The following is a 27,853-nucleotide window of genomic DNA, read 5'->3' as shown; positions in this document are numbered from 1 at the left end:
CAGTTTAGTGATTGTAGTCCTCAGATGTCCAATTTTTTTTTTAAAAAAGAAGCAATTTTCATTTTACAGAAAATAAAAAGATGTCAGAATCACAATATTTTCAAATTAACAAATCATCATCACATCATACTATCTAAATATTAAAGTATAGTTCAGAGTATTTTAGTCTATGGTCATTTATATTTAGCAGCATGGAGCAGCAGCGAGACGAAGCAAAGTAACACACAATAATAATAACGAATATGACACTGACTCTGGAAGAGGGTTCCAAAGTAGCTTGCAGATGCACTGCAACTATTGGCAACTTGAACCAGTTTAAATAGCACGCCGCATTTATATATTTTATGAGACATGCCAAATCAAATAGATGTGTGAAATAGTGGCTGAGCTCGTCCTCATCACCTGCCTGTAGTAATACGTTATAGTAATAGTAATAGTACGTAATAGTAATACGTAGCAATAACTGTTAACAAAGCGGAAAACAATTTTCACTTTTTGGCAAAATTTGATTCTCGTTTCTGGTAAATCATCAAATTCTTGTTTATTATCACAGTAGTACTTTTTCTACCTGTTCTCTCACACATTTCCTGTCATTTTGTGCATCGAGTCAAGCTGTATTGCACATTATTTTAATTTAGTGGGCAGGAACAATTAAATGGTGTATTGTATGTATGTTCCAAATTTTAGGAAATACGCTTTGTTGTTTTCTTACTGTGGACATCCCACAGAAAAGCGGTATTTACCATCTTACTTAAGTGTAGTTGAGAAGAGACAGGTGTCACTTTTGCACTTGTACATTACATTTGAAGCTACACCCAACACAAACTGTTCCTAAAACTGAGCCATAAAATCTTAAAATAAGCATGCCAGCGATAACATTTAAATTAATGAGCTTAGGATGGATCTAGGTCAGCTGTTTCTCTCTGCTTTTTGTCTAAAGTGACTCTAACTCCGCTCTTTTATTTGTGATAACTGGGTTTCAACACAAAACTGAACCAGAACAAAGTAAAATAAGTATATTTGGGATTTTTTTGACTGTTAAATGTTGGAATTTCAGATATTTCTTTTTAAGCGTGGCCTTTTAATTACAAATATTAATGTGGTCCAAACACAGACAAAATCATCAGGAGGTTTACACATTTTCCCTCATCATTGTAAAAGATGATAAATGCAAAGGCATATTCCAAAGTTAACAGTACAAATATCAGAGAAACACTAGCAAAGAGGGACATTTAGTAACAAGTAGTGAGGTTATAATGATGTAGAATTCGAGGTGATACTATGAGAGCAACCTGGATTTGCAACGTGTAGAGATTTTTTTTCCTTTTTGTTTTGTTTGTACTTTAAACACTGCCACGTATTACATACACAGCAGTTCTGTGACAACTGCGAAACAGTCATTGTGTCTCTAGTTTACGCTCTTTGTCTCAGTACAAACTCACGTTCTCCCACTCCACCAGGTACTGCACCTTCCCGTCAGGTGTGACTCGTCTCGCCAGGATCCTCACTGCCTCCCCTCCTCCCCAGCTCCTGGCCACTGTTCCGTCCCCACCTCCCATTCCCATTCCCGGTGCCCCGCCGCCGCCTCCTCCTCCTCCACCACCGCCGCCACCGCCACCTCCTCCTCCTCCGCCTCCACCTACACCACCTCCTGCACCCATGCCAGCCTGATAAGGAGGTAAGTCACGTAGAATGAGGGGCTCCAGCTGCTTCTGCCCCAGCTGGTGTTGATGTTGGTGGTTGTGCTGGTGGTTGTGATGGTGCTGGTGGAGGTGGTTGTGGTGATGGTTGCTGTTGGAATTGAGGGGGTATGGGAAGTATGTTGGTGGTAACCTGCAGTTGTCCTCCATGCTAGGAAAAGAGAAGGGGAGGAGTTAGGAAAAGAGGATGGATTCATCTGGAGTTGGTCCTTCACATATATTTTATCTAAGGAAAAAAATTAATTATAGTATTAATGAAGTTTGTAAATAACCCATATATTAATATTAGGTCAGTGGTTCTTAACCTGGGTTCGATCGAACCCTAGGGGTTCGGTGAGTTGGTCTCAGGGGTTCGGCAGAGCCTCCGCCATGACATGCAGGCTGAAGTCTAGAGGTGACCGGGCGTTTGCCCTGGCTGCACCAGAGTTGTGGAATAACCTTCCGATTGTGATCCGGGCGTCTGATTCCATCCAATCTTTTAAATCACGGTTAAAAACCTATTTGTTTAATCTTGCCTTTCCTGCTTGTTAATGCTCGCACCTGACTTTTAGACATATTCTATTTTTTCTTATACATATTTTTATGGCTTGTGCTTTTATTATGTTTTTATTTTGATATGCATTTTATATTACCCCTGTGTATTAGTGGCATTGACCTGTGAGGATATTTGATACTTTGCTAAGGCATTATAATACTCGTGTTACCTCTCTGTGTCTTATGTTAAGCACTTTGGTATACCGCTGGTTTTTAAATGTGCTCTATAAATAAAGATTGTTGTTGTGTTGTTGTTGTTGATGCATGGCTCATTTTGTGCACCAGTAAAAAAAAAATCATATTTTATTTTTCACTAAAGAGGGGTTCAGTGAATGCGCATATGAAACTGGTGGGGTTCGGTACCTCCAACAAGGTTAAGAACCACTGTATTAGGTAGACTTTTAGTTTGTGTCTTCTTGAATCGATGGCGCTCTCACTGCTCTCATCACTCTTGCTTGCTGCGTTTTTTTAAATAATAATTTTGTGAAAATATGTCACAATCGCCCTTTTTCTGTTCCCAAGTCATGGTACTAATAATAGGCCAAAGAAAGTGTTAATGCAAAACAATATTACAAACATTACATTACAGCCAAGTTAACCTGTGAAGTTTGGGGTATAAAAAATACTTTGTTATTAGGGGTTCAACGATACACAAAATTCACGGTTCGGTTTGGTTCGATATTTTGGTGTCACGGTTCGATATTTTTTCAATACAAAAAATTGTTCATGCCTTTTTAATTTGTCATTTATTAAAATTATAAATATATATTTTAACTCAAAAGTACAGTTTTTAAATTTAATGTTGCTGAAACAACAAAGTAATAAAAAAAAAATATATATCTGATCAAGAAAACTCATCTTTGGAAAAGAGAGTTTATTACAGAGAAATGTCTCTTTCCAAAATAAAAGCTATACTATACGCTTCTTCTGGGCTATATTCTCAGCAGCATATTAAACATATCAGGTCCCCATAAGGAGAATCATGTGCTAACAGCTGTCTAAATGACTCGGGTAAAGTTTGTAGCATGTGTGCTTGTTGTTTTTGTCTGCTTCCACTTGTCTTTGCACGAGGATGATGTCGGAGTAAATGTGCAGTCATATTCGTTGTGTTCCCACTAGTGATGTCAGCGTTAATCTGAAATGACGTTAACGCCACAACACGGCAAATCTCCGTTAACGAGCTACCGCGGATCGCCCCGTGCGTGGGGCTGGACGGTGTCAACACGTTAACGAGCTAACTGCGCTAACGCACTAGTTCCCACCAATGTAATTGCGCATTGCTGGCACATCCGACATACTGTTTTACTTTTGTCCATGACGCGCTTACCTTCAGGGTCATACGTCACATGAAAACCAAAATAGTTCCAAACGCCAGCTCTGAATGAGGGTGGAGGAGGTTCAATTTGCCATGTTGCAACAGAGAGCTTAACTTCTGTCTCGCTAGCTTGTCCTGCGCTCAGTGAATCTGCGTTCGACTACTCCGCCTAGGCTGCACTGTCGAGCGCAGATCCACTGAGCGCTCAACACAGACAGCATGGTCAGAAGGAAAGTTGATAAAATAAATTAAAAATTTTGTATTGTTCATACATATGCGTACCGAACCGAAAGCACTGTATCGAACGGTTCAATATCGATACGAGTATCGTTGCACCCCTATTTGTTATTTTATCCTACTAGATATTTATGACCAAACTCTGTGCAGACAGAGAATTAGCAACCAATTTGCAAAGCTGCATAGTCAACCATGTATCAGCCAAGGATCTAAAGACTTACCCCATCAATAGAGGTTATTACCAACTGAATACAAGTAAAATGTAAAATCATTCATTATAAAAAAAAAAATAATGGTTGGCAAAGACCAAGTCAGTTTTTGATATTTTAAATAACTGTGTTAAAGATATTATTTTAAGTTACATTAAATTTATTCTGTTATGTTTATTTTATTCTAGTTCCTGATCTGTAGTAGTCAGATCAGGATCATGATTTGGATCATTCGTATGGTTTTATGAGAAAAATATTTAGATTTTTGAACTTGTATATAAAATACCAACTATGGACATGAATTGAATATTAGCACTAACTACAGATTCTCTGTGCAGCATAAGAGTTTCATGGTCAGTTTAAAAACTGTAAAATAACCTTGCTGTCTGCTCCAAAAGAGCCAAAATTTAACAACTAATTTATTAATTAATCAATTACTGTAGGTTTGCGCTCAAAAAACCCAACAAAAAATTATATTAAGAAATCTACAGTTAAGTAATATTTAAATAACTTAAAAATATTTTATACCTGTATTATAAGAGATACAAGATGACAACAACTGTTTTATCTCAGAACTATTAAAACATTTGTAATAATGAATGGTCACTTATTTCCTTTTAAGTTATTTATGTAATTTTAGATCAGAATCAGAAAAATTGATGAATAAATGACATAATTCTGAGCTACCTGCCAGTCTTTGCTTTGGTGTTAGGCCAAGAAACAATAACTGTCAAGAAAATCATCGATAATTAACTTGAAAAAATCAGAATGACTTCTTCTTCATAACGAATCTCTTAATTGTGACCACATAAAACGTTTAGCAGATTTTCATTTATATTCTCTTTGTTTCATACACAGGCCTGCAGTGCTTTATTTTGATAACTTGATCGATAATCATGGGCTGCTCAGCTGCACCAGGAAGATTAAAAATTTGTGCTGACTGATAAAATACGTAGCGTGCGCACACTGAACGTCAACAAACGCGCCACTCGGTGCTCAACTGTCAAATGTATACGATTGAGGAATCTGTCTAAAATATTTGTATACTCCACATATATGTTGGCACTCACAGTGCCCCCAGGCAGTGCTTATGCAAAGGTGTTCAAGATTGGTCCACTCGTCTAGAAAGGGAACATACAAGCATATATACATACACTACATTATAGTATGATATCTTCAAGTTACCCCAGACAAAGTCAGCAGTGAGCCATGGACTACCACTATAAGATTATGGGGAGGATAAATGAGAAAAACCTGTTGTAGTGATGGAGACTCCTGGAGAGTGTTGAGCTCCCATTGTAGGTGGTGTGGTAGAGGGCATACATCCGTTTTGGAGGAGAGCTGTGAAGGGGATTCAGACAGGTTGACACACAATTTCCATCCAGCTGGGTTTAAAAACTGCAGAAAAGAATTTATTTTAAAGCCTCTTTGAAAAAAAAAAAACACTTTTGTGATTTCTAGCCTTGGAGTTATTTGTTTCAGTTTACTTACTTTTCTGCCACTGAGCTTTCTACTGCCTAAAGAATATGATGGAAGCGAGGTTTTTGACGGGTTCCTCGTGTATTTTCTCATTTTTACCTTTATCCGTGCGGCCCTGTGCTTTTCATCTGACCCAACACCCTCAAAGGCATGTTTGATGGCATCAACAATCTTATCATGTTCAAGTGAGTTCAGCTGAGCTCATCTGAAACCGGATTTGGTCACTTTTATAATCATAAGCTACTTTTATTTACGTTTGTCAACTTACTATAATTTTAAGACTACTATTTCAGCCTGACATTATTCAGTTTAACAGCTACTTAAGTAGTAAGTTGCTTGATTAGCCCTCATCTTCAACAAACAACTGTCATGGTCCCCGCACCTCGCCAGCTGACGTTAGCTCTCGCCTCTGCTCTCTTTCTCTCCCGCTCTCTCTTTCTCCTGCCGGGGCAGAGCTCAGTGTGGGCTCCCGCCCCTGGCCCACGCACCTGGGGATGATCAGCACACCTGCCACTGATTATGAATTAGAGTGCTACTTAAGATGGTGGACCTGCTTTACTCGTCGCTGGATCTTTGAGCCATCAGCGTCAGTCGTCCTGCAATCTGCAAAGTTTAAGTCGTGAGTACGCCTGAAAATGGAGACTAACTGTTTATCTGTATGTGTGTAGATTCCCTCTGGACCCGTTTCCTGTGCACTGTGACTGAGCGTGAGCCAGAGTGGTGGTGGACAGAAGCGGAGCTGTTTGTGTTTAAGAAAGCCGTGTGGAAATCTTCCCTCCCTGGACTCCTGCCCCTTTCACTCCCGGACCCTGGAACGCCGGCCCCTTTTCCCCAAACACCTTTGTACATATATTTCCCTGTGGAGAGCACTGTAAATAAATTCACTCTTGTTTGGAGTTTGTGGTCTGTGCTTTATTTATACTGTTAGACAACAATATTTTATTACATTTTTAATTTTTTAAATGGTATTTATTCATTTATTCATAATATTTAGCTAACAATTTGATAACAACTATAAACCCTAGGGGCGCAACGATACACAAAATTCACGGTTCGATACTTTGGTATCACGGTTCGATATTTTTTCGATACAAAAAAAATGTTCATGCCTTTTTAATTTGTCATTTATTAAAATTATAAATATATATTTTAACTCAAAAGTACAGTTTTTAAATTTAATGTTGCTGAAACAACAAAGTAATAAAAAAAATCTGATTGAGGAATCACTCATCTTTGGAAAAGAGAGTTTATTACAGAGAAGTGGCTCTTTCCAAAATAAAAGCTATACTATAGCTTCTTCTGGGCTATATTCTCAGCAGCATATTAAACCAGTGTTGCCAACTTAGCGACTTTGTCGCTATATTTAGCGAGTTTTCAGACCCCCTAGCGACTTTTTTTTCCAAGAAAAGTCGCTAAAAAAAAGACGTGAAAGCGCATATCGCTTTTACTCTCAACAAGCAGTGGGTGCTGTTACGCAGTCAGTTCTTCTTTTACTCTTATGCTGTTTTGTGGATCAGGTTTAAAACTACTTATAAACTCCACTCCACTCCACCAGAGTGCCTATTTCGGGTCACTTTTGCCGGTCCAAGCCCGGATTAAGGAGCAGGGTTGGAATTGTGACATTACAAAAAACAATAATTGCTGAAAGAAATTTAATTTGTAGTTCTAAATAAACTCTAAATGCATTTAGGACGTTTTTTGCTCACTTTATGTCTCGTCCACGATGTTATTTCTCTCTCCAGCAGCGTAGGTTACAATTACATTAGCATGACCAATTATGCAAATTAGGCGATGACGTCATTTAGCGACTTTTAGGACAGCCAATCGCGATTTTCCTTACTGAGGAGTTGGCAACACTGTATTAAACATATCAGGTCCCCATAAGGAGAATCATGTGCTAACGGCTGTCTAAATGACTCGGGTAAAGTTTGTAGCATGCATGCTTGTTGTTTTTGTCTGCTTCCACTTGTCTTTGCACTAGGATGATGTCGGAGTAAATGTGCAGTCATATTCGTTGTGTTCCCACTAGTGCTGTCAGCGTTAATCTCGTTGAAATGACGTTAACACCACAACACTGCAAATCTCCGTTAACGAGCTACCGCGGATAGCCCCGTGCGTGGACAGCCAACACGTTAACGAGCTAACTGCTAACGCACTAGTTCCCACCAATGTAATTGAGCATTGCGTGGCACATCCGACATACTGTTTTACTTTAGTCCATGACGCGCTTACCTTCAGGGTCATACGTCACATGAAAACCAAAATAGTTCCAAACGCCAGATCTGAATTAGGGTGGGGGAGGTTCAATTTGCCATGTTGCAACGAGCTTAGCTTCTGTCTCGCTAGCTTGCCCAGCGCTCAGTGAATCTGCGTTCGACTACTCCGCCTAGGCTGCACTGTCGAGCGCAGATCCACTGAGCGCTCAACACAGACAGCATCGTCAGAAGAAAAGTTGATAAAATAAATTAAAAATTTTGTATTGTTCGATACATATGCCTACCGAACCGAAAGCACTGTATCGAACGGTTCAATATCGATACGAGTATTGTTGCACCCCTAATTAACCCATATCTCCACCTTCAACTATTCATCAGTATTCATCAGCCAATAGTTAATTAAATATAACTTTTTACATAACTACTCTATTTCAACCGTTAGATAACACTTGTATTTGTTAATTAATACTATTAGCTTGTAATTTTAACTGTCACGCATACTTTTAATAAGCTACAGTTATTAATGATTCACCCTTTAACCATTACTGATAATCCATTACTTTAAGTGACGTTATTCTTTTAGACTCCAAAAGGTGCAATAATTTACAAAATGAGTGCTGTTTGCATTCAATAAGACCTGAATCTAAACGTCCAAAAAGTCATCAGGACTGTGTTTATTGAGGTCACAGACAAGACGTCCAAAGTGTTATTTTTCCCATTGGCTTCTCTAAAAATAGACATCCTTTTGAAACCAGATTTGTATTATCATAAATTATGGATACTACTTTTTACACAGGTGAATTGAGTTTTTAACTCTTCTTACATCCATTAATAATTTACCTGAGCAGGAACAAAACTGTACAACAGAAAACGTCTCTTATTCATTAATAATTCACCTGAGAAATAAAATGTTACAACTCTTACCTCAGGTTAAGCTCCTCCTCTGACTTCCTGGAGTTATACAGGCTGGCCCCACCCATGTAGCCATGGCAACATGGCAGTAGCTCAATAGGGTTGGCAGCTACTGGGGGTGGACATGCCTGGGCACAGAAGACACACACAGATCAGCTTGTGTCTGGATGCCAAGATCACAGGAGTCAATGAAGCACTCGTACCTCCGTGCTCACTCATGCATTAAGTCAATTCTGCACAGGGAACGTTCTGTTTTATGACAGATACGTCTAGAGACAGGTGAGCATGCTGAAAACCAGAGTGAACACATCTTAAAACTGAGGGGATATTTTTGCTTTTCTTACAGATACAGAACAGGTTGATTTCCATTTTCTTGCACTACCTGATGACAAAAATGGGCAGATATACAGTGGTGTAACAAAAAGTGCTTGCACCTGACCTGATTTCCTGTTTTTTGTCACACTTCAAAGTTTCAGATCATCAAACAGATTTAAATATTAGACAAAGATAACCTCAGTAAATTCAAAATGAAAGGATTTGATTTGATTAAAGGAGAACGGTTATCCAAACATACCTGGTCCTGTGTAAAAAAGTAATTGCCTTTCTGCTTAAATCATGAACTAACTGTGATTAACAACATTTACTAGAAAGCTGAGCTCAGTTTCGCTAAACACACTCAGGCCTGACTACTGGCAGACCTGTTGGATCAAGAAATCACTTAACTAGAACCTGTCTGACAAAGTAGAAGCAGGCTAAAAGATTTCAAATAGCGACACATCGGAGAAGTTACTGACATCTATCAGTCTGGAAAGGGTCACAGAGCCATTTCTAAGGCTTTGGGACTCCACTGAACCACAGTGAAAGCCATTATACACACAAAAAACCTTGGAACAGTGGTGAAGCTTCCCAGGAATGACCAACCTACCAAAATTACCCCAGGAGTACAGCGATGACTCATCCAGGAGGTCACAAAAGAACCCAGAACAGCATAAAAAAACTCACATGTCTCATTTAAGTTCACGATTCAACAATAAGAAAGAGACTTGCATCCAAAGCCACTCCGAACCAACAGGACCATAAAGGCTTGTCTCACATTTGCCAAAAAACATCTGTGAAAATATCCTGTTGACTGATGAGACACCTTATGGAAGGTGTGTGTCCCATTAAATCTGGCGTAAAAGTAACAAAGCCTTTCAGAAGAGGAACATCACACAGTAAAATATGTCGGTGGAGGCTGTTTTGCTGCTCAGGACCTAGAAAACTTGCTGTGGTAATGATAAACACCATCATTTAGAAACTGCATTTTGTGTTGTCTTTGTCTAATTTTTAAATTGGTTCGATGATCTGAAACAATTAAGTGTGACAAACATACAAAACATAGGAAACCAGGAAGGGGGTGAAAACTCTTTTTTCTTTCTTTTTTCTTTAAATACATAACAGGATGCCGCATCATCAAGGCTCATCAGACACAGCAGTAGGATGTCTCCCTTAGACGCATCATTCCATAGCACATCTCATAGTGCTGCTCTGCGGCGACTCATGACCCATGACAAGTAAAAACATCAGAAGATCATCAGAGCCATCAATCACTGGAGGCATCATCTCGGAGGATGCCACCTAAAGATTTCTCATCACTGGACTGTGACATATAGCACCAGAGTGAGCCCATTATCATTCCCTTCTCCAGCATTGCTATTAGGATGGGATTATTATGCAGTGGCCTTCGTCGACATCTGTGCCTTTAAATGGATGTGCTCCGTCAGTGCTGGACTGTCAAGGTGCCAGCGCCACCTGGCCAAACTGTAATTGACTGCAAAGTGCACTTGGAAGTGATCCCGGGATACGCATATCAGCATTCCTTCCCATCTCACTTTCCACAGTGCAAGGAAGCAGCTCCTCCAAGACGGACGGGGATTAGCATCAATCAAACGGGGCACAATGGGGCCTGGATGTGCCAGAGTGGAAACGAGTGCTCTGCAGAGCGTATTGTTCCAGGATTACTGTATGTGCACATACATGGATGACTGATGTGTAGGACGACAAAGTACAATGAGCACCGTAAGAATGCCGTGTAAAAATAGTAACCGCCGCGTGTGATGCTCCTTGTTTCCGTGCAGTCCGCTGGGAATTGGATTTGATGATCAAGATAAATGTGGCGCTGAACTGCAGGTGTTGGTGAAATACATGAGCAGCCAAGATTGCATTTGAATTATACATTTTAACTGAGCCACATACACTACACTTCATCTCTCACGTGCTAGCCTTTATGCGAACAGCAGACTGTAAAGCATCAGCAGGCTTTCAACATACAGCGAAAGGGAGAAGAAAAATATGAGGCGCTGAGCTGCACTCGGTGTAAAAAGACACAGACTGATCTCGACTGCGAAATGAACCTTCATCACAGTTTCTGACTGACAGGTTATTTGGATCGCAGAGAGCTGTTTACCTGGATGCATGAAAAAAAAATGGAAAAAAAGGAAAAAATACCAGAGAGGTTTTGTGCCCCAGACCTCCTCCCCCCCCTTCCCCTGAGTTGAAGACAGAGGCACTGACCTGTGTCTCCATGATGCGACGCTTTGATTTACGTGACTCTGGCCCCCCCACTCTCCTCTGGCAGGGTAGCGACAATGGGCTGAAGTGAGCAAAAAAAACACATAAATAAGTATACAAGGATACACACAGAGACAGAGTCCCTGTGTGCAACACTTAGTTTTTACTGCAGTGTGATACAGACAGTGTTGGGAAGGTTACTTTTAAAATGTATTCCATTACAGATTACAGAATACATGCCCCAAAATGTATTCTGTAACGTATTCCGTTACGTTACTCAATGAGAGTAACGTATTCTGAATACTTTGGATTACTTAATATATTATCATGCTGTTTACAACTACATGAATGTACTATTGCTGTGATTTATTACTGTTACTGAAGGTCCGCGGCTCCGAACCGTAGTTAAGGGACCTCTGACTAATACGGTGGGTTCTGTGTCGGGGTCGTAGCCGAAAACTAGCTTTACTTTGTTGTCTGGGTCAACTTTGCTAGCGAGAGACAGAGAGAGGCGTTGAAAGGCTGCTCCAACAGAACTTATTGTTTTTGGAGGAAAACACGAACACGGTGTACAGTCGAGTCTTAATAGCTTACTTACAGCTGGGCTTGTCAGGCTCTCTTCTTGGCTGCAGTGGTTATTATTATATTTACATGCTTCCAGCTCCCGTTTTTGCTCGATGACAGCTCGTACTTTTCCTTTTTCTCCCTCCTCGCTCACAGACACATAACGTGTATGGCAGTCCATTCTCCCTGCAGCACGGACTACACTGCCTATGATGCTACATTCTTCAGAGCTATACCTGTAGCATTCTGCCTATTAGCTTAGCACAACAACAACAGGCGCTCTCTCACCCAGGAAACACGCAGAGAGAGAGCGTCACCATGTAACCATGGCAACCGTAACGCTGCCGCCTGGAACAACAGAACGTAGCTGTCAAACAAAACCCAAACAGGCCTGACCCGCCACAATATGAAACAGGGAAGTACCGCTGTGTAATCCATTTATTTCAACAAAGTAACTGTATTCTAAATACCACCTTTTTAAACGGTAACTGTAACGGAATACAGTTACTCATATTTTGTATTTTAAATACGTAACGGCGGTACATGTATTCCGTTACTCCCAACACTGCATACAGAAGAGCAGTGAGATGATTGTTAATACAGACCAGCCTAAACATCATTTGTCTGGCAATCTGTTTCTTCTATATTTCCTCTGTGCTTAAGACTGACCTTGTTTATAAAAGCTGCAAAAGCTAAAGCTGCAAAAGCGTCACCCAAAGGATGAAATCTCCACTGCATGCTTCCATGGCCAGCATATACTTGTCATTATACTATAATTAGAACTTTATCAGTCTTAGGAATTGAAATGTGTCTTTTGTCCTAAAGGCAATGATAAAGAAAAGACCGAATAGTCATTAAATGAAGAGATTTATCCTTCTCGTAGCATGTTTTTTCTTTTTTTTTAGCAAATAGCACGGCAGTCTGGTCAGTGGATTATAAGAGAGTATAAAGCTGGCATTCTGTTGTAAGGAGGATATCTTAGAGGATATCTTATGAAGTGTTAATATAAAAAGGTTTATATTCTGGGGAGAAATAACATTACAATCTGCACATATAACTTTAATATTTCTGGTGTGCAAGCTGAAATTCAATAAGAATCTGTTTGCAGTACTTTGCAGAAAAAGATGACAATTTCACCAAAGCCAATTTAAAGAAAACCATGACATTAGTTTTAGAGCTCAATTCAGTCTGGGTCACAAAAGAAAGGGTACATATAAAAAGGAATTACAGTAAATATTGATGTGTTTTTTTTTTTTTATCTCATAAGAGCTTTATGTTCTGTGCTCGGATTAACTCGTGAAAGTGGCCAGTTTTGTATTTTTCTCATGCAACACAATTATATGAGTTATGTATAAGAGAAATACACGCAACAAATACAAGTCACGAACACAAATCATTATCATTTTTACTGAAGACAATAGAAATTCTGATATCTGATGTGGATGGTGCTATTAGACCACAGCTCACACGACCCAGTAAATGTTTAGATATCGTCCTCTGAGGTGCTTGAATATCTAAATGAAATGTTGTATGTTAGCAAAAGCCTTTGCTCAATGTTCAAGGACGCTCAGATGGTCATCTCCTCCTGTCAATCAGCAGCACAACTTCACTTCAACCGGATAGTTTAATAAATATTATCCTTCAATATCGAGCTGATATGGAGACAAATCTTAAGACAAATCTTTGAGGGTCTCGGCGTACCCAGCAGATATCTCGAACAAGACTTCCTGTTCAGATCGTGTTAACTATTAAAAAAGCTAAATTGCTAAAAGCTACAGTGTTTGCAGATTATGGATTCAAATATATAAGAAAAATGTAAAGATATATAAAATATAGAGTAGGGGTGCAACGATACACAAAATTCACGGTTCGGTTCGATAGTTTGGTGTCACAGTTCGATATTTTTTTGATACAAAAAATATGTTCATGCCTTTTTAATTTGTCATTTATTAAAATTATAAATATATATTTTAACTCAAAAGTACAGTTTTTAAATTGTTGCTGAAACAACAAAGTAATAAAATAATAAATCTATCTGATGGAGAAATCACTCATCTTTGGAAAAGAGAGTTTATTACAGAGAAATGTCTCTTTCCAAAATAAAAGCTATACTATACGCTTCTTCTGGGCTATATTCTCAGCAGCATATTAAACATATCAGGTCCCCATAAGGACAATCATGTGCTAACGGCTGTCTAAATGACTCGGGTAAAGTTTGTAGCATGCTGCTTGTTGTTTTTGTCTGCTTCCACTTGTCTTTGCACTAGGATGATGTCGGAGTAAATGTGCAGTCATATTCGTTGTGTTTCCACTAGTGCTGTCAGCGTTAATCTCGTTGAAATGACGTTAACGCCACAACACGGCAAATCTCCGCTAACGAGCTACCGCGGATTGCCCCGTGCGTGGGGCTGGACTGCGTCAACACGTTAACGAGCTAACTGCGCTAACGCACTAGTTCCCACCAATGTAATTGAGCATTGCGTGGCACATCCAACATACTGTTTTACTTTAGTCCATGACGCGCTTACCTTCAGGGTCATACGTCACATGAAAACCAAAATAGTTCCAAACGCCAGATCTGAATGAGGGTGGGGGAGGTTCCATTTGCCATGTTGCAAGGAGAGCTTAACTTCTGTCTGCTAGCTTGTCCTGCGCTCAGTGAATCTGCGTTCGACTACTCCGCCTAGGCTGCACTGTCGAGCTCAGATCCACTGAGCGCTCAACACAGACAGCACCGTCAGAAGGAAAGTTGATAAAATAAATTAAAAAATTTGTATTGTTCGATACATATGCGAACGGTTCAATATCGATACGAGTATCGTTGCACCCCTAATATAGAGCTATGCATAGAACATTCTTTCCTCAAAATCAGATTTAAAACACCAACTTATATATCAGCCTTTACATGCCTCCCCAGCTCGGTGCTACTAAGCAATCATATCTTATGTTGCTTTAACAAAATAACCAACTGATATCTTTTGTAAGTACTTTAAACCTAATACTGAGAACAATGTCCATTCAGATGTCTCAAATGTCCCTCAGTATCCTTTAATATCTGCTTTCTTTACTGCTGGCTCCCTCTATAAGATGAAAATGAACTTGAACAAACGATATCTCTTAAAAGGGATGCACTGCTTAATGCTTCTGATGTGGCTGGCTGCTCATTTACAGAAAACTGACAAAACTAGTTGAACCAACAAACCTGCTGTCTGAGCAGAGGGAATTTGTAGATATTTGGGTACGCAAAGACAACGCGTGTTACATCTCTAATATACATATCTGGATTCTGTTCGGATAAATTTTAAATTTGTGTTTCATAAATCATACGACGGTTTTGTGAAATGAAAATCCTCCCTTCAAGACTGCTCCACTCTGCAAATGATTCCATTGTAATTCAGTCTCAATACGCACCAGCTAAGTACTAAAAATGATTTATGATGTCTATGAAATCTACAGGACACGTGCAGATGCATGTGCACACACACTTGGGTGGATAATCACACGAAAGCACGCAGGGGAGCTTTCTGCTCTTTTAGGAAAATATTGAGACGCTGATACTTGTGCTGCTATATGAAAATTGCAGTCTTTTGATTCCTAAGTTAATTGTTCATGCATAATGACTATATGCCCTGTGGGAATCTCACAGCTCTTACTGAGATAAGAGCCAAAAATGAGAGACGGTGTCCTTACTCTGACCTTCTCCGGTGCGTGATGTTGATAGGTGGGTCGGTGATGAGCGGCGACGAATCGGACGTCAGCGGTGGAGGGGCTCGAACCTGAAGCCCAAAAAGACACTTTTTCTTCTTGATCTCCTTTCCAGAGACGAACCTGGGAAACACGGAAAAACATCTTCTGTCTCCAGCTGGTTCTTACACTGTATCATCACCTTATATGTGTGTGTGTGTGTGTGTGTGTGTGTTTCTAGCAGTCCTCTTTGACGTCAACATTAAGCTTTAAGTTGTGTAACACAATGTACATATTCTCCTGATGAAAAACTAGACTCAGGAGCATTTCAGAGGTAGTGACTGCGTAATTAACTTGTACAAAACTAGAGCAGAGTCTGCCTGGAGAAAACTGCTGTTTTTTAGCCACAAGGTTTCTCTGTTTTTTCAAATATTCAAAGAAAATCTGCTCATATTAACTTCTAGACTGTTTTTAAATAATTAATACCAACGATTCCTGTCTAGCTAGACCAAACAAGCATCAAAAAGTTGTACTTTTAATCTGGTCTAACTGGCAGCCACAGTCCACTTGCTCTGTATGCAATACACCTCGCCAGTTTGAACCTGCACGTCCGACGCTACTACCTTCAGTGCACTAAGAAAACTCTTGTATTCATATAGTGCTACTCATCACTCCAGTCATGTGTGGTTGGTGTTTATTCTTCTCATCATATGCAATGACTTACCTGTCCTTGTGGGAGTTCAGAGCGTTGAGGAGATTGTGACAGCGGTCTTGCCTTGGCGTGTCAGAGAGCTGGAGGACAGACAGGAATGAAAAATCAAAGCTGTGTTCACACAGTAGGTGACCACCAGACAGAAAACCTCTAATGCATACAATCACTTTGTTTTACAGTTTCTGACAGCAATAATGTTGTTAACTACTTTGGCTATATGGCTAAAAATCCCTGTTGTACATGTCAAATTTAATGCTAAGAACAACTTAAAGGAGAACCCAAAACATCAGACGCAGAGACAGGAAACTCTTTACTTTCCTGAAACTAGACTTTTTACATGGTGCTATGACTTTAGCACAGATGTTAATAAGAGATGAGTGATTCCTTATGTGGGATATTTGTCCCCCAGTAGGATAAATAAACATATAATAATGATTTTTTTTTTAAAAGCCCATCTAAATCATCAGTGAAAATAAATTTCTGGGGGTAATAATAGATGAAAAACTTAACTGGAGAGCTCACTTAAGATATATTCATTCCAAAGTATCACGTAGCATTGCAGTAGTAAACAAGGCAAAACAGGTATTCATCACTTCATATTCTATACTGTTCACTGGTTTCACCATACTTAAGCTATTGTACAGAGGTCTGGGGCAATAACTATAAAACCACATTACATTCACTTTTTACTCTTCAAAAAAAAAAAGCAATTCGAATCATCCACAATGCAGGTTATAGGGAACATACAAACTCACTATTTTTGCAGTCTGAAATATTGAAAATTGACGATCTAGTGAAATTCCAAACAGCACAAATTCTATTCAAAGCAAAAAATAAAGAACTGCCAGGTAATATTCAGAGTATGTTTTTTTTGAAAGAAGGAAGTTATAATTTAAGGGTTTTTGTAACTTCAAAACAATGAAGGTACGTACTACAAGAAAAGGCTTTTGTGTTTCTGTTCATGGAGTGAAACTATGGAACTAAAGCAATGTCCAAACATAAAACTGTTCAAAAAGAGTTATAAAGATATGATCTTCTCGAACTATAAAGAAAAGGAAAATATTTAAATTAAGTGAATGTCTCTATTTAAAAAAAACAAAAAAACAACTCATGATGTGATATTATAGTATATAGTATATCAGAAATCTGTTCACTGTTTTTATTACAAATTATATCAGTAAGGAAGCTGACTAAATATTAACTGATAATTTATGGCAAAGGAGTGGGATTAAATAAGTGTTTACTTCTTCCCACTCCCTTTCAACATGTAAATTAATAATTTTTTTTGTATGTAATTTGTACAGTATTTTTTTTTCTTTCTTATTTTCTTTTCTAAATGTACTTGTATATTGTTCACATGTTGAAATAAATTACCAATCAATCAATGTGATAAATTGCAGGGACTGTGATCTTAAATTCCCCTGTATGCAAATATGTGGTTGTAGTAAGCAGTTACAAACAGCTAAAATACTGTAGAATAGTTGAACTTGATACCTAAAAATGGACATACTGGCCAAATATCAGCAAATAATAATGTCAAATATCAGTAATTACTGAGCTAGAAATACTGGATAAATGTAAAAGTTGTCTTTGAGCAACTAAACTACAGCATATGTTTACATTCTGGATGAAGAGCTGAAACAGTTATCTAAAAGGACTGGATAACCTGTTGGAAAATGGTTGAAATATGTATCTGAAACAAAGGATAAAGAACTGAGCTAGCGAGCTGAAACACTGTAAAGTGCCAATATATCAATCTGTGAATGAAATACTGGGAAATATTATAAAATTAACCAATGACAATAGAAGTTTATTTGTCAAATTAAACTGATTCTTGCTAGACACATGTTGCAAGAATGAATGAAAATGTTTGAAAAATCCACAACTGGTGCACAAAGACAAAGGAAACTATGAAAAACAAAGATGGATGTGAAATACAGTATAAAAAGACATTTAGATTTACGAGAGGAGTACTGCACTAAAAACAAACCTACAAAAACTTTTGAATAAACAGTTTGTTTGCTTCATTTCTTATAAGCAATGTATTAACTGTTGAAATAGTTCGCTGAAAATAATCAGTGGACCTTTAAAATGGTTAAGCTGCACAGTACTGCATATGAACTACTCAACGCTTTAGCTCAAGGCAGCTAACCCATTCAAAACAGTAATAATTGTCACTTGGTGGTAGTGGAGGAGAGTTGAGTTAATCTGATAGGGCTGTGGGGGTCTATTGGCCAAGTAAGGTCACTAACCGCTGTCCTAGATCAACACTGAATTTTTAACTTGGTGTTCTCCTTTAAGCTTACATAGAGGTCATACATTTTTAACTTTAATTTTTACTTTAATGCTGGTTAATAGGCTTTAAGTCTCAAATGTAAGAAAAAAAAAAGCCTGGCAGCATTTCACATCATTTCATCATGGTCCTGAAACAGGGAAATATCAATACCGCGCCTAGCAGCAACGAGTCCCAATTCTCATTGGTGAAGGACAGGATTTCATGGTCAAAATCAAAGTATTTCCTCTTGCAGCACAGCGAGAGATGGTAGAGTACTAAATGAGCCAAATCCACCCTGCATTTCAAAAAAGTAAGAGTCCGTTACACAAGACAGGTAAAATGCAAAAACAGCACAGACATAAACAATATTTAGTGTCATTTTATGTATATTCTTTTCAATGGACACAATTTATATTAATTTGTGTGTCAACCAGACGTGATTACCAAAAATTGGTGGAATCTGCTTAATTCTTTAAAATGTATTTTCTGTTTCTGTTCATATTCATTGGCTGTAAACATGTCAGTCAAAATGTCAAAATCACCAAGTCATGGGGAGTCTTTGGATTGTCTCTGGTCCCTTTGTACATACAGAGCACTGGAACTGATAAAACCTAAAACAGAAGAAAAAAACAAAAATTCAGACAAGCATCTCAGTTTATTCCTAAAAAAACATTTATTTTACTCTTGATGAGTTTGTTTGTGTAATAGTTACCTATGGCAAGGAGGTCATGTAACTTTTTTTTTAACCAAGATTAGTTAAAAGGTTATGATTACAGAGAGGTGGGGCTTCACCCAACACATAAGTGATTATGTTAGGGACACATTAGGACTGTTGAATGATGAAAAAGGTGTAAAACTGAGCGTTTGCAAAACATCTCCATGAAATTTTCTTTTAAAAGGGAGGGGAATTTTCAACTCTGTCAAGAGATATGCAGGAGCAAGCATCTTTATTTATTTTATTTTAAAAAATAGCTAATCCTTTTGTTTATTATTTGCAGAATCAGTATTTCTTTTTGTATCTAGATATATTAACTATGTTACGTCTTGTTGAGCTCTTATTAATAACTTCAAGTGATTCATACGTGTGGGGTTTTTATTCTTTCATTTTCAGTCATGTAACAAAGGTCACGATCCCCTGCCTTCTGCGTCCCCCTATCTCTGTTCTTCATGTTTCATTTCAGCACTAGTTATCTATCTTTAGTTCCTGCTTTACTTTGAAGATTTGCTTCATTATGTGGCTTGTTGATTTGTTTGTTTTTTAACTTTCTGCTCGTATCCCCCTCCCTCCTTGGTGATTATCTGCCCTGCCCCTATTAGTTTTACACACCTGTGTCTCATTTCTAGTCACTGCTGCGTGTGGATATATATTTCTGCCTTCTCCTTGTCCGCTGTCAAGCTGTCTGTCTCGATTCCTCACACCCTTCTTTTGACTTGCCTTTTCCTGAATATTTTGCCCGTCTTTGGCTACTACATTTGCGTCCTCTCGCCAATCTAGGACAAAAATCTTCACATTTTTGCTTTCCTTGCTATCTATAGATGTCTTCTCCAGACATTTTGTCATATAAATCAAGCAGAACTGGAAATAAAGGGACAAGTGTATCTTTTTTCCACTATAACAACATTCTGCCCCGAGTGACCCTGAAACTGAACTCACACAACAACAACACTGTGTGCCTCCGTCCTTCTATATGCATGAAGGTCACTGGGTAAGATGAAGCGCAGACATGGTATGACAGCGGTGCATGCTTACTATTCCAACTGTGAGCTCAGTCTTCACTCTTCCTCCATCACCTGCTCAGCAGATGTTGTACCAATCCGGCCTCACTCCCCCCGGCTGTCAATCTAAATCTAATCCCTCCTTTTTTCCCCCCTCTCCTCTTCAGACAGGTTCGGCGGTAACACAGTGTCAGGAAGGGTGTGAAACCCAGTTGGCTAGCACAGATGGTTAATGACAATAATAACTTAATGGATGGACACATTTTATTACACGCATGGGATGCAGCCTATGAAAGCACACAGTGATCAGCAGCTTGCATATCCACCCAGCATCTCGTCTGAACTAATAGCTGTGAGGTGATATGCCTGCTTAGTGTCTGTCACCGTCCCTTTGCTCTCAGTATGTAATGAGCTGTTGTCCTTGTAGAGCGAGTCACAGAGTACATTAACAGGCACACTAATAATTTAGTCTTAAGCTAATTAAGGCACTTCTCTGATGAGTGAAGCTGTCATGTGGACAACTTTATCTGTTTACCTTAAATAGACTGTTTATCTGCTTATCTCAAATAAACTGAGACAATCAGCTAATTAATAATATTGATAGTGGATTCACACTTTGTTATGAATCTGTTTAAAATAATTTTTTTACTGTTTGCTTCCAGCTTCGTAAATGTGCAGATTTTTTCTCTATTCTTTCATTTTCGGGCGACCGTGGCTCAGGGGGTTGGGAAGCGTATCTGTAACCGGAAGGTCGCCGGTTCAATCCCCGGGCTCTCTGTCCTGGTCGTTGCGTCCTTGGGCAAGACACTTCACCTACTGCCTACTGGTGTTGGCCAGAGGGGCCGATGGCGCGATATGGCAGCCTCGCTTCTGTCAGTCTGCCCCAGGGCAGCTGTGGCTACAACTGTAGCTGCCTCCACCAGTGTGTGAATGTGAGAGTGAATGAATAATGGCATTGTAAAGCGCTTTGGGTGCCTTGAAAAGCGCTATATAAATCCAATCCATTATTATTTGTATATTTTTAAGTAAATATAAAGCATATGGAATATTTAAGATTGCCTTTTAAACCACTGAGAAGCTGTGCTACATGTGCGTCATTCAACAACAACGAAATAATCAACAATAGCAAATGTATGCCGAGTAGAACACGGGTACTTTCTGTGTCGGTAATTCCATATCTAAAGATACTGGATCTAAAAGTAAATGATATTTGGTGAAAAGTAATAATGAAAAAAACAATGTAAACTAAGCTATGCTTGAAATTACAGACTTACGCGATCCAATTATAGATCGTGACTAATACACCGCCTTAATATTGATGTTGACTGTTTATTAGCAGATAAGGAAAGACAAAGAGGATTAAAAATGTCTCGCTTTGTTTTTCTTAATTTATATCCTTATCGTTCATTTAAGTTTCAAACATTTTGATTGAGTTCTTAATTGAGTTGTTATTTATGTTGATTTTGTCTTTTTTATTTGTTAAAATGCGCATCATTGCTTTACTGTTTTTATCAAGCAAGCCCAAAAAGTTTTTTGCAATCATAGAATTATCAGAATTGATGTACCTTTACCCTCAAGTATCAACATCTGCTTCAAATGTCCAACAAAATCTAACAAATAAGTTATAACCCTCCCAGGGAAAGTTTTAAAAAGTGCACATAAACAAATGCATTATACTGTAATGTGTTAGCTGCACAAAATTTCAACATAATTATGAGTATACTGTCAGCGTTCTGCAGCGATACCCTGTAACGTACCTGTCCCCATACAGCAAAGGCTTGGTTAGACACTGCGTGCAGGCCTCGTGGAACCACTGACCACAGCTGCCACATTGTAGCATCTTCAGGTTCCACCTGCAACCCAGTCACAAGAAAGAAACAGCAAGAGAGACTTTAAACACACAAATGAATGAATGAATGTGTCCAGCAGCATAATTGAGCGATGGCTACCGAATGATGACTGCAGCATTTCATAAGACGTGTCTTGTCCAACTCACAGTTGGGCGTTTGCTTTATTCTACTTGAGGTACTACATAGGAGCTAGCCAAACACAGAGAGTGCATTTAAAAGATAGCTTGGAGTACTTTTATTTTATTGATTGCATATCTGACTTGATCTTTGATACATAGAATTTCACTCAAAAAAGCCAGTTTTGACTGACTGAGACACGTCAGATGCACTGCGTGCGCTTTATAAATAACCCACAATACGCCTTTGAGATATCTGAGTTCAAGCTTTGTAGAAATGAAAGAAGTTTAGGAGCATACACAAAGTGTACAGTCAAACTTAAAACTGGCCTCTGCAGTGTCACTCACTCTCCAGGTCCGGCACAGTAGCAGTAACACTGCTGCTGATTGGTCAGGTGCTGTGGGTCCCAGTCCAGGGATGACAGCTGATAGGGTAGCCGAAGTTTCATAAACTGCATGAGCCGGGCAAAGCGCCCCCGTTTGAGGGCCCCCCCTCTCTGTGAATACAATTTGAGGACAGAACTGATTGGTTTGCGTCCTCTGAAATCACTGTCATGTCAGAGCGGCGAGGGAGACGGATCGCATGCGATGGGGAGAAGGCAATTCGTTTCATTTTATTGTAGGTCAGCTGTGAGAGATAGTGTCCGAGGAAGCGGAAGTCTGGACAATGAGATATGGACGTTGACCGATTGACAATTAAGCGAGTGCCTTCTCATCTCATATCTACAGAACTGGAGCACATGTGATTGATTGACTTTAAATGTACTTTTCTCAACTCCAGTGTAGTTTTTCAGCTTCATAGCTATTGATCGTTCATGATTTCACTGACATAATGTAGAACATCTAATACTCAAGTCAATACTGAGAGAATTAGTGTGCTTTTACCTCGAATAAACCCATTACCTGCCACGCACAACAGGGTAGCCGCAGCGCAGCTTGATATATTCGACTGGATTTCTCCTATATTACGCACTGAACGTTTTTTCCCCCCCAGCATGTGAAACGTAGAGATTAGCCGTCTGACCTTGGTTGCGACTGCAAAGACACATTGCCGACATATCCACGAATCGCTGTCGGCTTCCGGTTCGATGGTTGGCGTGTGACACTCGGGATGATAACCTGTAATGGGAGGAGGAGGCAGAGCGTTTAATTCGTGTTTACAAGACACACAGCCGGAGTGACAATAATGACAGAGCAGCTCCATGTTTAGTGCCAGTTTGTTTCAGCTGCATGCAAAACATTTCACTTACACTATTTTGCATTTAGAGAGAGAAACGTAGTGAATGTTTGTCTGCTTTTTTCCTCAAAAACAAACTGTCAGAAACCGTGTACGCATGACAGAGCTGTGAAGACGTGACGCTAAGATTTGCTGTCATCGCTGTGACAGTTTTAAAACTTCCTCCCGCTTGCGCTTCAATATATCGTAGCTTAAAAGTCCAAATGGAGTAAAACACTAAAATGCATGACCTTCACTGTGCAGAATATGCATGTGTAGAGGTCAACTGAAATCTTATGAAGTGGGAAAATTTCTCAGTCCTAACTGAAAATAACACTTTAAGACAGCCACATGTGAGCATGATTAACCTTTCTGAAAGTCAATCATGGTCCATCACTTTATATATAGGCTTGAGACTAATCCTCACCCCTGTAATATCCTGATTTGCATTCATAAAACTCACAGCATTTACACGAGAAAGACTCGCCTTTATCCTGGGGCTGGGGGATCAACTGCCAAGATTTTAAGGCTTGTAAAAACTAGCAAAATTCCCAACTGTGTGTGAATTCCCGTCAATTCCTGGCAGGTTTCTATGCTACCTACAAGTTCCCATATATAGTGACTAGTTAGAGAGAGGGAAAACTCAATGCGGTGTATTCAATGTGAAGAAGTGTGACGAAGACACGTGAAGCTTTCACTGGATATACGCAAAATTTCATTTAGAGTATTGCACATCTTGTATCCTGCAGTTAAACCTTTAAAAATCTCACTGTGTGCATTTTTCAGCAAGACAGAAAAAGATGTTATTTTAGGATTGCTTACCTATGCAATTATCAAATTAGCTGCAAATTATTATTCTGCAAATGAGTATTTCCAGTTCTTAAAACATGTCTGGAAAGGATATTTAAGTCAGCAATAAACCCCGGAGAAGTTTTTTTTCTCACTTTGTTTCTGGTTCCGATGCAGGTGCAGCGACAGTATCACTCATTTCTGATATGTGGTTTTCTTTTTATAAGTGTGGCACTTTTATTTACCATAATGTGTCAAATGTTCAAGGTCAGTGCAGGAACTGGTGGAGCACCACCATTTGACAGTGTGTGATGAGGTGCGCTCCCTTACCGTGGCGACATTTAAGACAATTTATGAGGGGTTCTTTAAGAGGCGGAGCGTCACAAATACAGCAAACTTCTTCCACTCCAGCAGCAACTGAGGCAAACAGAAAAAGACGGAGAATAGCAGGGGAGGGGAGGAAGTAAACGTGAGAGAGGAAGACAGAGAGAGAGAAAGCAGTCAACAGCATTAATTTATGTATATTGATTCACATCCTTGCCACCTCATTGATTTCAGTGTCTCCTGTACCCTTTCAGATTTCACTTCATTTGATGAGCGCATATCCAGCCCGGTCCTAACAAGTGTCCAACTTCCCCTTTCTCTTGATGTTAGGTAGAGCGGGGGTGCTAGCTCCCCGCGGAGTCTAATAAACTCTTAAATAGACTGTAATATACCAATTACATCTCAACATGCCCCCTGTCAGAATACTCAGAGCACTCGGTATCGTAACCGCAAACGTGACTGAAATTTCTCTTCTGCATTTTTCTTTGACAACAGTTGAGAGATCTTGAGAGAAAAGGCACAAGATTTGAACTTTTGAGCTCACAAGAGGAACAAATCAGACGAGCATTCATTCAACTCCTTCAGCGAAATCTGAGAGTGGAAGCGCCACCTTTACTGCGAGTTCATACGAGCATCTCTGCGTTCAAAAGCTCAAGCTAGATGCATTTTTAACCCAACAAGTACAAAGTTCTCTCAACAGGAAGCTGCTTACTCTTCTTGCCGAAGGGAGCGGGAGGGGAGGAGGAAAAAAAAGAGTTTTCTTACACGAGTGGATGTCCTTTCTCAGTACCCAGAACTCAGAGTTGTCCTCAAATCTCACCAGACAACACTGCTTCACTCCATCTACCTGAGGAGGAGATAGCAGGTGAGCGGAGTGATTGACAAAACTAAATGGAAGTCTTTTCAAATCCAGCCAAACACATTCACGCACATGCTAAACACACACACTCAAAGGTCTCTCTGTCACACACAAGCATACACACTCATACATACTCTTTTCACATTGCCGAGGTACAGTAGTCCATCACTCCATCGAGCCAACACATCATCTCCTTCACTTACTCCCCCCATCCTGAGGAAAGAGACAGAGAGGGGAGAGAGAGCAGGGCTCATGTGAAATGGAAATCCGATTTATTCGCTGAATACTTTGCTGCCATTGCTGACAGAGGGGTTTACGGCCCCGGCATTTCGACTGCTTCTGAGACAGGCGGGCTTCAGTGCAAAGGGGTTAAAATCTTCCCCCCCCCTCCATCCTCCTCCTTTTAGACTAGAGCATAGCGACAGCCTGTATCCACCACAGTGAAAGATGAGAGTGAGTACACAACCAGAGAGCAAGACAAATGATTACTGCACACATCAAACACACATACACACACGGAAAAAAAAACACTGCATGATGACTACTGCAATACAGTTTGACTGAATGAGCAAAGATCACAGTGCAGCTACTTGAAACATCTTCCCTGCACTTTGCTGTTGTCTTCCCCTCTCCCAACATCTTAAAAACTTGAATAGATGCATCAAATGACTCTGCAGGCATTATCTCTGCACGTTGAGCATTTGTTCCAGTGCATGCACTCAAGTCAAGACAGACGCAGGATGCATTACAGTGTATGTAGCCTTTTGTGAGTCAGAAGGAAATCAGACAAATTTCGCTGAAAGCTGGCCGGTGAAGGGTACCTGTCAAGTCGAACTCCTTTCCGTCGGGGTCACAGTGATTCCTGGACAGGCTGGACATGAAATGCCCTCATCTGCTGTGGGTCTCCGCTGCCCAATTACTGCCAGCTCGGATGCGCAGCCTGCGTGTTTGCAAAAAGTGGATGATGTGCATGTATGTCCCTGTCTGTGCCAAGCGCCTGTGTGTGTCAGTCAAGCCGTCAGCGAGGAGGAGGGAGAGGAGGAGGAGAAGGGGGGGGGGACTGACTGTCCGTCCGTCTCTCAGTCTAGTTTGTCCGTCCTCCGCGGTGCCGTTTCGTCATGTTCCCGTCGCTTTTGCTCTCAACCCCCCCTCTCCGTCACCACCTACTGATGCTATTAAGGCGGGTTTGTCAGAGCAGCACCGGAATCAAGCCGCCAGAGACGCCATCATCCCTGCCTCTCGCTCTCGACCGACTTGTTGTGACGCAGACATAAAACACCAAGATAGAGTGGGAGGGAGATACTGATAGAGGGGGATCCAGAGGTGGCGGGGGGGTCCTCCGCGAGAGCACCTTCCTGTGTGAGAGATTGACCCTCAATCGCTGTGACAAGATGGGATTGTGATTTCTGAGAAAAGAAAGGAGGGTGGCGGTGCGCTAAAAGCCAGCGGAAGCAGCGCGCCCGGTGACAGGGGCCAATTAAGTAGCCAATTAGTGAGTTTAGCCGCCTCATTAATTGGTTTCAAACGAGAAGGGACCGGACAAGTTTAGGAAACCGGTGGGAAAAGTTTTCAGCAGTAGAAGCAGAGCAGGAAGATTAAACTGTTGCTTTTCAGTGCTGATTTCTTGCCGCTGCCCAAAATGAACTGAATTGTGTGTTATAGTTCTTTCTGTTTTACTCAAGAGTTTTGGGATAACATTAAACATTATTTAGAAAATACTACAATGGGATCCCAGTAGATTTAAAGCATATATGAGCTCACTGACTTGCAACACAACGTCACAGAGAATTACTTCCCATATAAACCAGATCTTACAATTTTATCTAAAAAATAAACTCCAAAGGCGACAAATATCCAGAGGGCCATCTCCTCTGGGCTGTGATGTCTGATGGCTCACAAAAGAAAGAAAAACAAAACATGAACAAATGCACAGTGTCCCTAATTGCACCAGTTCCAGTCATACATCCAGTGCAGGCTGCTTCACTGAGCTCAGTCTTGAATGAACCATGCACGTTGTTGAGTATGTGTGGTTACTCTAAACCTATTAACCGCTTCAGAAAAAGCAAACATCGGGGGAGAAGCTGCTTCCAGAGAGTCACAGACACGTTATTAAATTGTAAACAATGCTAAATCACGCCGGGATTTAGATTACTCTTACAGTTAAATTGCTTTAGTCGAACGGCGTGTTTTGCTGCTTTTGGCTGCAGGCTCATCCATCAAATCCAAGGTTGTGTTTGTTTGTTTTTGCTTTCTTTTCTTGTTTATGTCTTGCACATTACTCACACCAGTCGAGCGTGTGGTAACACCGCCGTGCGGTTCAAAATGGCCCCTGGCAGATTGAAAAAAGAAAAGAAAAGAAAGAAAGAGAGAAAGCGTAAAGTGTCATTTTCCAAATGTGGCCGCTGGGTGGCGAACAAACACCAGAACAGGAACTCTACTGAATCAGGCCTGTCAGTCTCCCAGGATCAGAGTGAAGTTCGAGAAAAGCCCCAGAGGTGTGATGATGATGATGATATGAGTAGGATAATTAGAAAGGAAGAACATTTAAAGTCCTCATGGCTCGTGGAATCTGTAATGTCGAGTCTTCACAGGTTCT

At 40.1% G+C, this 27,853-nt stretch overlaps 1 protein-coding gene across 1 annotated transcript; it reads right to left on the bottom strand.

The window, feature by feature from the left end:
* Positions 1–927: 927 nt before the first annotated feature.
* On the bottom strand, positions 928–26,887 carry phf1 (PHD finger protein 1). Its single transcript, XM_087848485.1, has 15 exons — positions 26,079–26,887; positions 25,392–25,470; positions 25,164–25,245; positions 24,405–24,491; positions 23,094–23,188; positions 22,418–22,566; positions 21,861–21,956; positions 18,930–18,998; positions 18,559–18,682; positions 16,125–16,192; positions 15,413–15,544; positions 11,156–11,234; positions 8,615–8,730; positions 5,250–5,336; positions 928–1,851 (listed from the first exon to the last, which is right to left on the bottom strand). Exons 2-15 carry the CDS (start codon positions 25,467–25,469, stop codon positions 1,428–1,430), a joined length of 1,686 nt encoding a protein of 561 aa, XP_087704611.1. The 5' UTR covers position 25,470; positions 26,079–26,887; the 3' UTR covers positions 928–1,427.
* Between the last annotated feature and the right edge of the window lie 966 nt (positions 26,888–27,853).

Source organism: Neolamprologus brichardi, chromosome 11, assembly GCF_056152115.1.
Source record: "Neolamprologus brichardi isolate AB-2024 chromosome 11, ASM5615211v1, whole genome shotgun sequence".
NCBI classification, from domain to species: domain Eukaryota; kingdom Metazoa; phylum Chordata; class Actinopteri; order Cichliformes; family Cichlidae; genus Neolamprologus; species Neolamprologus brichardi.
This window is presented reverse-complemented; position numbering and strand designations above follow the sequence as displayed.